At 39.7% G+C, this 13,410-nt stretch overlaps 1 protein-coding gene across 1 annotated transcript; it reads right to left on the bottom strand.

Moving 5' to 3' along the window:
- Positions 1-270: 270 nt before the first annotated feature.
- On the bottom strand, positions 271-13,392 carry LOC117291475 (protein transport protein Sec61 subunit beta-like). The gene is made up of 4 exons (XM_033773198.1): positions 13,286-13,392; positions 10,489-10,592; positions 3,453-3,566; positions 271-1,205 (listed from the first exon to the last, which is right to left on the bottom strand). Exons 1-4 carry the CDS (start codon positions 13,286-13,288, stop codon positions 1,118-1,120), a joined length of 309 nt encoding a protein of 102 aa, XP_033629089.1. The 5' UTR covers positions 13,289-13,392; the 3' UTR covers positions 271-1,117.
- Positions 13,393-13,410: the final 18 nt, after the last annotated feature.

Raw genomic sequence — 13,410 nt, 5'->3', positions numbered from 1 at the left:
ATGATGTATTTCCATGTTGTAGGGATGAAAGCCAAATTAGAATATCAAATCAATATTGCCAAAGTACTTTATCAGGGCTGCACATTGTAGATCAACTAATCGGTATTAGTGAACTTTCCTGTTAAGCAACAAGCTTATTGCCACTATCAGATACTGTGCAGCGCCAAAGTTTTAACCGTATATGTATTTGTATATATTACACCTTTCAGATAGCGCACATTGTAAATGTAGTGACATAACGCACAAATTGTAATGAACTGTAGGCAGATCTTTCTGAAGTAAAACTTTTATTAAAATTGTCTGACAAAGTACATCTGCATTAGGAGCTTGAAAGAATTGACATTTGTAGACATTCCCGAGAAAAAAAACAACGCATTCAATTTGCTTGATGAAACTGTCACTGTTAATAAAAATTATTGTAGCTGAATTTCATTACCTCCTAAACATTAAATTATATTTTATAACCAAACAACCTCAACAACAAACTCCTGTACATGTAATTCTCCACCTAAGATGTGAGGGTGTCTTCGATCTGTGTGGAATGTTTGAAAAATAAAAAGCCAGAAGTTGGCGGTAAACAACTCATAAAGGTCGTTTCTGTGTCAATAACATGTTGTTGATTTGGTTGATTAGCAGGAGGGTATTCATCGGATGATACCCAAACCCACCCACCCATTGACCTGTTATAAGTTCGGCAGCAAGTGGTTTTCAAATTCCTGCAAACATGTGATAAACACCTCACCTATAAACAAAGTTCGTTCACAAACAAAGTGTGCAAATCGATCCAATCTGGGGGCAATTTTGTTTTCCACGCAAATGTCGTCAGGGTAGTGGGGAAGGTCAAGCTATTGATCGATAAATTATGTCCAGCAATTGATTATACCATTCATTATGAAGTAAATCACGTGTTCAAACAAGCTGTGATCCAACGTCCTGGGTATCCATCTCCATTGAAGCGCTGCCTTCTTTAGCAGTTGGGGTTAATGGTCAGACAAACGAAGGGTAGAAAGAGTTCTTTTCTGGCGACAACTTTGAAGGGGTCTGACGATGGTATACTAGCTGTGACATAAGATGGCATGATTGGTATCCGAGATGGCGAGATGAGAATGCGTGGAGTTTAGCCTCTGGTGTACTTTCCCCATATGTGAAGCATAAACACTGACGCGATGAAGATGAGACTCATTACAAGAACTGGGACGGGACCGCTGGAAGAGAAAGAAAAACAAAAGTAAAGACGAGATAAACATAAGGGAATAAAAGGGTAGCGTTGAGTTCTTAAACTGCCACTTGAGCCGGGAGGGTTGTGGCCGTGCGATGAAGGCCTGAGCCGACGCTCGTCACGACCCTACAAGATTTTAAACAGCAGTTTAAGAACTCTTTTATTACAACTCATAAGGCATTAGTAAGTATGAAACTCTGTAAAACTTATCTGTTTTCCGACTCCTTGAGCTCTGTACGTGTGTTGCATTTTATGAATGAGACAGTTTTCAGATATGCATTTGTGCGCATAGCAGTATGCATCTCAACGTCTCCAAAAACAACCGGTTATAAACGGCTACAGCTGGTCATTATCAACCCTTTAAACAACCCCACGAGACGCGTTCTCCACCAATAGGAATAGCGAAACTGTCTAAGGTATTTATGAATGACATATATATGTACTTCGGCACAATGGTGCTTTACCTGGGTCCAATTTCATGGCATATCTTACCGTGGAATTCTGCGCTTACCTTGCTATGGGACCAAAGCGCAGAATTGCATTGTAAGAAACTGGACCCTGGTTAGCTACAGTTCCGGACATATCTCATTGGGCCCCCCTTACCCCCTTTCAATGTTGGTTGTGATTGCACGGTCTTCTGCGTTACAGTCAACATTGAGCGGGGCGACGGGATTGGGGGGGGGGGAATGTTTATTGTCAGGGGGAAGTGGACTGGGAATGGTTTTGTGTAATGTAAGGAATGGGTGACCCAAGCATTTTGGCCAGGATTGTAGGACCTGCAATAACAAGGTTGTCTGTCTGAATCCTACCAAGATAGCTGCTGATTTTACAATGAATAGACTAAATAATGCAACCACTAGCTGAGCGACCAATTGGAGACTTTCCAACGCTACTTTTTACTGCTAGGTTGCAGCAGACTTACCGGGACGGGGACAGGGGAGAGAATGATTATTGTCATTGGAAAGTGTACAGGGAATGGTTTTAGAAACGTTAGAAATGGGTAGCCTAAGCATTTTGGCCGGGATTGTAGCTTGCCGTTGTAGAAAAGGATTCGTTTGGTAATCACTCATAAAGCTAATGGCAATAAAAACCTCTGTTGAGAAGCGTACAGCAGCTTCCGATAGTATAAAGCATTTTGAGAAATAATTCATTTCGTAGTACTGTGGTTATGTCAAAACTTGACTCTGAGAAGTGTTACTGTCAGTAATGTTTCTCAGGTTGTGTGTTCTTATTAGGGATTATTGTTCGTGTGCGGACATATTCCCTCGGGAATTTTGACAATATTTCAAAACACAAACACCTTTTTAAATGAAATTTCCACTAAAAAAGATTAAAAAACAATCAAAGGGTTCCCAACACCAAAGGTATCCTTTACCTTTAAAGAAACTGGAAACTATTGGTAATTGTCAGTACCAGTTTCTAAGTTTACTAGCTTTATTTTTCTGGGAATACCAGTGATTCAGATTTTGAACTGAAAACAACATATTTAGTGTATGCTTAGTTAAATTTTAAGAGGGAAAAATAAGGTCTTAAATGTATGTAGCGCTTCATCACACCCGATGGGCATAACAAAGCGCTCAGTATTTTGTCTTGCAAGGTCTGTGGAGGTTACCTTTTGAACCATGAGAACTATATAAAGCACCATGTAATGGTTTACCATAACATGGTGCTGGGACGTAATACATGTATGCTGCCGATCAAACTTTATGATAAGTGCACTGGGTTCAGTTAAAGCCAGTGGACACTATTGGTAGTTGTCAAAGACCAGTCTTCTCACTTGGTGTATTGCAACATATATGCATAAAATAACAAACCTGTGAAAATTTGAGCTCAATCTGTCATCGAAGTTGCGACATAATAACAAACAGAAAAAACACCCTTGTCACACGAAGTTGTGTGCTTCCAAATTCTAAACTTGAGGTCTCGAAATAAAATTCGTGGAAAATTACTTCTTTCTCAAAAACTGTGTCACTTCAGAGGGAGCCGTTTCTCACACTGTTTATAATATCAACCTCTCCCTGTTACACGTTTACCAAGTAAGGTTTTATGCTGATATTTATTTTGAGTAATTACCAATAGTGTCCACTGCCTTTAAACAACACATGGAATCTACACAATTTTACAAAGCAATAAGTGAACGCCCACGACCAGGGCAACAGAGGCCATGTTATTCATTGCATGCTGGTCACTAACAGGTCTGCATTCCTGCAGTGTTATGACTTGATGGACTTACACTTTAAGACCAGGTGAATCTTCAGTGTAGAATCTCCACATACCACCACCTCCACTTCCGCTGCCACCACCTGCTACTGATCGGCTCGTTCTGCCAGCGGAACTTGTGCCTTTTCTGTATAGAGGGATAAAGAAAGAAAAAACAAGTATGAAGTATCTACAATAATCTTTGGCTAATAAGCCGCCCAGCATATAAACTGCAATGCCCCCCTCCCCCCACCCCCCAAAAAAGATTTAGGTGTCAGCGTATAAGCCGCCCGGTTTACATGTATAAGCCGCAGTCGCGGCGCACACACAGAGGGGCAGTGCGCGTTTGTGGTCCTTTGTGGCGATGTGCAGTGACTGACAAGCGGCACATCAGTCATTGTACGCCACCACAAAGTGCAAGTTGCGTTGCATAAGTCAAAATGTATTGAAGTAACACCATTGATCACGGGCCATTTCATTCTTCTTTATTATTGGTATCATTATTGTGACAACTGATCAACGTTGTAGCTGGTCGATCCTGACTGGCTTCAGCTTTACTGACCGGGATCCAATAAAAATTAGTAAACTCCAGCTGGCATAAATTTATGTATAATTATTTGAAAACTTGTCGAAAGTTATTGTAAACTCCTTATTAATGTGTTTATTTTTTTAAATGTTAAAACAATCAAAACAGTCATCTTCTCCAAAACCAGCTATTATTGCTTACATGTACATGGGCTGCTTGAATGTTGTGAGTTGGCAGCGGCAGCACAAACAAGTCCAATCAAATTCTGCTCTAAAAAGCATACACATCTCTGGCAAGCATTTATTATTCAGAACGATGTCTGTACAAGCATTACTAAGGCAGTCGAAACCCAGAAAGCTATTTTAATGACATTTAGCAACCCAACTTTATTTCTTTTGCAGCTATCTCATAACCTGTATTCATAAATACCTAAGACAGTTTCGCTATTCCTATTGGTGGAGAGCGCAACACGTGGGGGTGTTTAAACCTTTGATTATGACCAGTAAAAAGTGTTGAAACAGGGGCGTGACACGCGAGCTTGCACCTGTGCTTATAAGAGTTTCTTCATTCCTATTGGTCGAGAGCAACGACCAGGACAGTTGTGCCACATCACGCGATACGCGTGACGCGCACAGCAATCTCCTTATAAGGAGGGCCTTACCATTTCATAGCTGGACGGGTGTTGTGTTGAAAGAAATCATTGAACGATTCAAATTTTTGCATTTATTTTACTTTTTGACAAAAAGTGTTGATTTTTTTGACCGAAAAGGTATTTATGAATGGGAATCAAAGTTTGTTGAATCTGTTTTCAACAAGTGGTTTATACCCGCCGAGGCCTGGTTCTTGATAATTTACCTCGACTTCGTCTCGGTCAAATTATCAAGAACCAGGCCTCGGCAAGTTTAAACCACTAGTTGAAAACCTCTTCACCACACATTGACTCCCTTACTCATGATCGTGCCTTGTGATCGACCCCACTTTGTTTGTGAGACATTACAGAGTATATCATGAGTCCCAGGATGACAATTATTTTTAATTCCCCATTAATAAGAAAAGTTACATCATTTGGATGAATGTGTGTTTAAGTTATGTACAACAAATTAATATAATACAGGGTACGAAATTAAGAAAATTTGCTGGTTGCCCCCAGGGCAACCAGCAACTGAAAAAAGGTTGCCCACAAGAAAAATAGGTTGCCCGAAAAAAAAAGAGATAAAGGTAAGTCTTACTCATCGCTGTCATTTGACTTAATTTTTGCTGATTTGGATACATGGTGCTCTTCATCATCTGTAAAACCAGCGTCGGTATCACTTCTTACATGTTTTGGGTTTTTACCCAACGTGAAACCAAACTTTAGGAGGCTCATTGTTATTCTTTGTGTCATGCAACTTTCGTAAATATTAGAACTGTCAGTGTCAACCACGCAAATTAAAGTAGCGAGTGGATCTGCGCTCACACATGCTCGCTAGCTGTTCCCACACGCTTGTTATGTGCGCGTGCAGCATAACACGTGTGGCACCAGTGATCCCCGGAAAAGCGCAATTTCTAGAAAGCGCGTGTGCCCGCAGCCTCCATTCATCGTGTTTATCATTTGCAAGCTGGTCCCGCGCGCGGCACACTGTGCAGCATGACAACTGCGCGGCACCAGCGGTTGCTAGAAAGCGCGTGTGCGACCAGGATTGACGTCGTGGAATATACAAAAATGGTTGAACATCATAAATATTTTTTTTGTGTGGAAAATTCAAACGATCTTTGGAGCTGGCACAATATAAGCAGGTTAGGCCTAAATTGTTGTTTTTCATAAGGTTGCCCGTCGGGCAACGGCGACACAATCACAGGTTGCCCGGATGATTTTTTGGTTGCCCCGGGCAACCGGGCAACCGTTAATTTCGCACCCTGTAATACCAAGCGATCTTTCTTTAAAAACGCACGCTGTTTATTTCCTGCTCTTCATCATTAATATATCCGCATATAAGCTGCCCGGCTCAAACCACAGGAGTTTGTAAAAGGGCCAAAATCAACGTATAAGCGTAGCCTCTAAGCAAAAGATGAAAGTTATCTCAGATGAGCAAATCTTTCTTTACTGTTGGGGACCTGTACAATCGTATCTGAGCAATATTTCTAAGACCTACTTAACCAGCAGGAACTAATGCTTGAAAAAAAATTGTCCTTGGTCTCACGGTCTCCATTAAGCCAAACCAAATAATATGTGTGTTTCCGGTTACCCGACCGTCCCTAGACAAACACGCCGACCCTATGGAATTTTATACCGTATATTCCTGCGGATAAGACTTTTTAGACCCCAAAAACATCGATGCGTCTTATCTTTCGGTGCGCCTTGTCTGCTGACGATTGATTTTTTTTTATGATCACTGCGTGAAACAAAAAATACCTTCATGTCCAGTTCAAATCAACGATCTTTGTGTGAAGAATCCTTACTAAATAATGCGGACAAACAAGGCTATTCAGACACTGAGACCGTATTTTCGTTCGAACAATGCGCAATCCCCCAGACGGTCCAATTATTCCAACAGTACTGCAACGTGTTTATTCCCCATGACCGTGCTTTCATTCCATTGATGCCGCAATGCATCTATACTACATTGTAGCTTTCGGTCCAACAGACGTCGGCGGTGTACAAACGTTTTTCTGTGTGGCCGGGTATTCGTTCCGAAACGATTGACAGTCAATTACTTCATACAAACGTCATTCACCCAACCGCTAGTGTGTGGTAAACTTTGAGGGTTTTTATTGTAGAGAACAATGATCTCTGAAGTGTGCTTTAGGCTGAACGTATTTTAAAAGGATGGGGTAATAATTTATTTTTGTATTTGCCTCTTTGGAGACCTTTGTGATTGATTAGTGCTTTGGGAACTTAACTGTCATCTTTGGTAGGACAAGAGTTTTATATTATTGTTACAATAAACGTTCAAATCGTATTAATATTTATTGCCTCTTTTTAATTGCTTTAAAAAGTATTATGGGAACGTAGCATAATCTTACCAGGTATGATTTGTATTTGTTTCATTAGGCCAAATAAAATAATACAACACCAGCCAAAAAAATTTGGGACGAAAACACATTTTATTTTATTTAATTATTTTATTGCTTCAAAACTTCGGGTAGGAACGGTTGTTAAAATCATGTTTGCCCTTGCACGAAACTTGCCTGTAAAATCAACGATGTCCAAGTTCAGACTCGAAAATCTCTCAAAATGACACAGAAATTTAGCCCAAAAACGAAACCGTTCCGAGGTCTGTGAATTTAATCACGCAACACAACAGCAGATATCACGCCTAAAGTCGCTGTTACTGTGCGTGTGTCAATAAATACAAGAAACATTGAATGCTCGAGGGCATTTTGGAACAATGTTATAGCGTTGAGACAAGACTCGACGTGTCTGGGCATGCTTGGGATCTGTCACGTGGGAATTTTAGCGCATTTCCAGGCAGCGCAAACGCGAGGGCGTAGCACAACCCGTCGGCGAACATCGCTCAATACGGTGCCCACATGTCTCCAATATCTGTTGTGCAATCTCGAGATTGAGCAGCGCAATCCACAGTGTACATGTGCATATTAACGTGAATGCAGCGACATCCCGGCCGGCGGATACATTACTACTACACACACACACGCTACGTCTGTCTGTCATTGCAATGTATCTGTATCAACGAGGATCCTCGTTGTGGGACGTCGGATGTCCAGGGAGGCATTGTTTTCATGTTGCAAATAAAATTAACTTCAGACAGTGCGTGGACAATGGTTTCTGCCCGCTGATTGGGCCGAACTTTATGTTATTTACAATATACAGCGTTGGCTGTTTGGATAAAGGTCGGTATACATGTACGTAGGTTCTCAAAGGCAACAAACTTTGTCTTTGTGTCAATGTACCGACACCCGGTGGCGTCAGGTGTTCTTTTGTGTGCAGTTAAACATGCGCCTTGTGCGGCGGTGCGCCTTGTCTGCCGACGTTTGAATTTTCTTTGGTCATTTTAGCGTCCTGCGCCTTGTCCGCCAAGCATCTCATCCGCAGGAAAATACGGTACATGTACATATTTACAGACAAAATAAAATAAAACAACCCCGATCCCACTCCTGTGTGACAAAAAAACGCATGATTTTAAGGTTTTTATATTTATTGGTTCCTTTTTTTTAAAAATGTTTATACATTTGATAAAGAGCATTAGAAAATAAACATTTTCTTACGAGAAAAGACGTCCTTGATCCATCGTTGATAGTATTGGCATTGCAACGACGGACGGACGTACATGTACGTAGCGTGTGTGTAGTTTATGGGATCGGTTGCTGCTGCATTGTACACGTGCAAGTTCGTAAAGCTAGCAATCGCTAGCAATCTATTAATTGCGCTGCTCAATCTCGAGATTGCACAACAGATGTTGATTGAGCGATGTTCGCCGCAACTTGCGCTACGCTCTCGCATTTGCGCCGCCTGGAAATGCGCTAAAATTCCCACGTGACACGTCGAGTCTTGTCTCAATGCGTTTATTGCTGGTTCGCGTACTTTATACCAATAGAGGACGTTTAATCTCACACTATTGCATTGTTCCAAAACAACCTCTCGCGTTCAATGTTTCTTGTATTTATTGTCGCACGCAAAGTAACCACGACTAAAGAAATGAAATCTGCTTTTGTGTTCGTGAAATTTACAGACGTCGGAACGGTTGCTTTTTGGGGCCTATTTTCTGTGTAATTTTTTTGAGATTTTCGTTTCTAACTTGGACATCGTTACATGCAAGGGCAAATATACTTTTAACATTCGATTCTACCCTAAGTTTTGAAGCAATAAAATAATTCAACAAAATAAAATGTGTTTTATGCATATGTTGAGATACACCAACTGTGAAGGCTAGTCTTTGACACTTACAAATAGTGTCCACTGCCTTTAAAGGAACATTCCACTATTGGTTTTTGCTATCAAAACAGTTGCTGGCAGTGTAAGTACTTTATGTAATCCACCATACATAAACCTGTACAGTGTAGAAGTTCGAGATCGATCAGCCATCTCAGTCACGAGAGAATAGTGAAAAACTGATACCAAGTTTTGCATGGCATATGTGCCAAAATAAAAATGAATAAAACGCTCAATGAGTGGATAAACTCCAAACGCAAAGTTAGATTATTTATTTCTCATCAACGTTCCTTTAAAGCCATTGGACACTTTTGGAACAGAAGGAAATTAAAAGTTCACAGATTTACAAACGACTCACAGGGTTTACAGCATGTAATGGTGAAAGACTTCTCTTAAAATATTATTCCATGAAACGCTTCACTTTTCGAGAAAACATTTCAAAAAACAATATCAACTCTCGATATTGAGAATTACGGATTTATTTTAAACACATGTCATGACACGTGCAGGACCAGTTTGCTTGTCATTTAACTAGTCCGCCAGCTTTTTCACGTCCGTATCGCTGGAAATACGATTGCTTTCCAACACTGAACAGGCCAGCCAGACCACATGGAGAGAATTCTGACTGGTCTTTGGGTGTTTTAACGGGGATTTGGCCAGCAGACTACTGTTTAAAGAGAGAAATGAGGGATTCCGTGCGCGAACTATCAGGTAAAGATACATGCACAGCAAGACAGCCTTGCAAAATATTTGTAAAAAGACTCTAAAGGCCGAGTCACACTGCAGTGCGAAAAACCCGATAATGATCAGGACACGAAGAGAACGCATTCTATTGGTTGAATGAGCATGTGTGTTTTCTGCGTGAAGCAATTTAACCAATAGAATGCCTTACTCCTCACTTTTACAATAGTTCAAAAGCCAAGTTAAAAAAACAAAGATTTATATTGTTGAAAAGCAAAGCGCATGACATATCCCATACATCCCATGATTGGTTGTTTCATTTCCAACAAGTTTAACACTATTTTTTAGAATTTGCATTGTATTGATAAAAACTGTTGCCATCTGTTTTTGGATTTGCGTTTACATGGCTTCCACACCTTTCCAACCTTGGTAGGCAAAGACATGGGCCATGGCATTGCAATAGAAACCATCTATAGCTGCAATAGTTTGGCGCCCTGAGGAAAGTGTGTTGCCCTTTCTGTAGAACGCCTTTGCAATTTTCAAAAGAGATAAGGACCTTTTGTCTAACATGTACACATCATTGTTGCAGAGTTACACTGTGCAAATTGACGTGTTGCACAAGGCAATGTACAGAACTAACAGGAGAATTTGCAATCGTTTTGTGTTTTTCCCAAGATTATTTTTAAATAATGGTAAGTATACTAAAGTCTTGAAGACTTTGCAGTTGTAAATTTTAGTAAAATTGTTGAGCTTATTTGACTCAGTTTTGCTTTTAGCCTCCAGGAATATAAGCTGTGTAGCATGTTTGAAGGCCTTTAAACAATTCATAAGTCGCAGCTTATGGTGTAATCATTATGGTAGATATTTTTTCTTTTTTTACACGGGATGGCGATGTTTGTAAAAACCAAAACAAGAGACAATTTGGGAGAGTCCTTTTCTCCAAAATATTCTTCACCTGAAGTCCTGACCCTCCAAAGAATAATCTAAACTAACCTTTGTCTGACTTGACCGCCTCCTGAGGCTCCTCTAGCTGATACCTGCTTAGATGAAGGAGAACGGCTCCCTCCTACCGATGTTGATGATTGCGATGGAACAGGCTTTTAACAAAAAACACAATCAATGTTTGACTTATAAATACCTTTTTCAAAATAGTTGGTTTTCCAAGCAACCACCATCATTGAACAGCAGCATGATGTGAGTATTTTGCTTCTTCGAATACATAAATTCAATATTGTCTTATTACCTCTTTTAAGAGGTTTGATTTCCAAGAAATAATTTGCAACAGCCTTGAACAGCATCACGATGTGAGTATTTTGCTTCCAAGAAAATTAAATGCCAACTTTGATACGCAAAAAAAAAGGAAGAATTTTTTTCTCTTCGTACCCAAGCCACTTCGTACCCAAGTCACTTTGTACCCAAGTCCTGTCATACGCATATGAATCCTGAATCATGTCATATGCATGAATTTGGTACGGTTATTAAAACATTGAAACCGACCTTCATTTTTTGTTGTGTTTTTTTTTCTCAAACCAAAGTAACTTAGGAATTGTTGTTTTAGGGGGGAAAGTGTAGTAATTTACGGAGGAAACGCTTCGAGTGTAAAATGTGCCCTTAATGCGAGCCATTCTCCAGCGTCAAGTGAAGGACATTATAGCAATAAAAATAAAATAACTGGACGCTTTTTTACAAACGAAGAAACTTTAAATATGATCTTCCTGCAATTCCTTTTTAAGTAACATGAAATATAATCAGTGTTGATGTCAACATGAAAGAAAAGAAAATAGTGACGGCATGCCTCATCAGTCAGATTCAGACAATTGAGGTACAAAGTAACTTGGGTACGAATAGTTGCAAACGACTTTAGTAAGAAGTGACTTGGGTACGCAATTTGAGTACAAAGTGACCAACATCGGAAAATTGTGCATAGTTTTCCAGTACTTTCTTCTGAATCACACAGTGGTTGAATAAGCCCACATTTTCACACACTAACTCAGTATTTCATGTAGGCCTACATGGTTGATCAGAAAAACATTAACATGTTGACAACTGTGTATGTCTATGCTTGTTTGCCTTTTTAAATTGTTAGTGTTTTGTATTATCTTCTGTGCTTTTTGATATGCCCCCTCTTGCCTTAAATGTATTTTTAGGGTTTTAGGAGACATACGCCTTTTGGCGACAGTTATTTTTTTTAACTTTTATGCTCTCCTGGGCACCCCACTGTTGTTTTACTTTGATTTCTTAAATATTTTTAATGTATGTACATGTGCTTGTAAATGTGATTGCCCGAATAAATATTAATATTATTATTATTATCTGCTGTGACGGGTCCTACTAAAAGCCGACAACTCGCCGACAACGCCGACAACAAGTCCAGAGCGCCGACAACTCGCCGCCAACAAGTTTTAATTACCTCGAAAATTGCCAATATACCATAGATGTATTAGAACTATATGTGTTCTGTAATATAAGCATAAATTTAATGGAAAACTTCACGAAAAGTGTGAATTTTTAACCAGAAAAAAAACTGAACGTTCACGGAAAACGGTCGGACGCCATCTTGGCTTAAAATCGTGTTCGGACCAGTCCATTATGATGCGGGTGAGTCAGACTTAGCAATAGAGGGCGGGCGTCATGCACTGTGCACACTGCAGTGAAGGTCTTCACATGAAGCCCGCCCTCTGTTGTTGACAAGTGCTAAATCTACCCGTATCATAATGGTCTGGTCCAAACACGGTTTGTAAGCCAAGATGGCGTCCGACCGCTTTTCGTGCAAGTGAAGTTTTTTTCTGGTTAAAAATTCACACTTTTTGTGAAGTTTTTCCATTAACTTTATGTTTATATTACATAACACATATAGTTCTAATACATCTATGGTTTATTGGCCATTTTTGAGGTAATTACAACTTGTTGGCGGCGAGTTGTCGGCGCTCTGGACTTGTTGTCGGCGTTGTCGGCGAGTTGTCGGCTTTTAGTAGGACCGGCTGTGACTACTATTTTTGTCAGCCCTATCAATCCTGTATAAAACCTAGTAAAAGTTTCCGTATGGCGCCACCACTTTTTCATTCGATATGAAATAATATAGTATCTAATTTACCTGATTGATATATCCCTATTTGTAAAAAATAGTGAAAAAGTGGTGGCGCCATACAGAAAGTTATTAATATGCATCAAAACTTTCGGAACCAAACTTTCTTGACTTTGTCTTTAGTAGTGTGCAACTTCCTTGGGATAACTTTCCATATGGCGCCACCACTTCTTCACTATGTTTTACGAATGTATCTCATATACTATATTATTTCATAAAGGATGAAAAAGTGGTGGCGCTGTATGGAAACTTTGCCCTTCCTTGTGTTGTATGAAAACTAAAGGGGAAAGGCTTCACCTGTTTGCACATCTTTTTTAAAACCAGCCAGAGGCCAGAGAAGATCTTGCCAAAATAGACTCTATCTATAGACAGTCTATGTATGTGTTCTTTGTACTAGTGATAAGACGGAATGTTGGAATGGCCAATCACAAACCAACCATTAACAGCATTCAATAAACCTTTACAAACATTTGTTTTTTTAAAAGAACTTGAATGAAGAAGGGTTTATTTATTCAATAATATATAACATTGTCCGGTTATTGGACAAAAAATTTCTACTCGGTAAACATTTTTGGGTTTTCTTTTCTTGCCAAACCATTACAGACACAAAGGCTCATTTATTTCACCTAATTTACCTTCATCCAAAGAAAATTCAGACAACTTCAAATAAACACAAATAGTTCCTTTAAAAGTTGTAATTCTTACCATTTTGAACAGATTATTGTGCTAAGTCGACGCGATAACTCACAACAAGCAAAGTGGAAAAGAGCGATGTCGATCGTGTACGTGTCAATTGGGTCATGGTTCTCTTCCTTTTTAGTATACAAATG

The sequence above is a fragment of the Asterias rubens genome, chromosome 6 (assembly GCF_902459465.1).
Source record: "Asterias rubens chromosome 6, eAstRub1.3, whole genome shotgun sequence".
In the NCBI taxonomy this organism is placed as follows: domain Eukaryota; kingdom Metazoa; phylum Echinodermata; class Asteroidea; order Forcipulatida; family Asteriidae; genus Asterias; species Asterias rubens.
The sequence above is the reverse complement of the archived record's forward strand: the minus strand, read 5'-3'. Positions and strand labels throughout refer to the sequence as shown.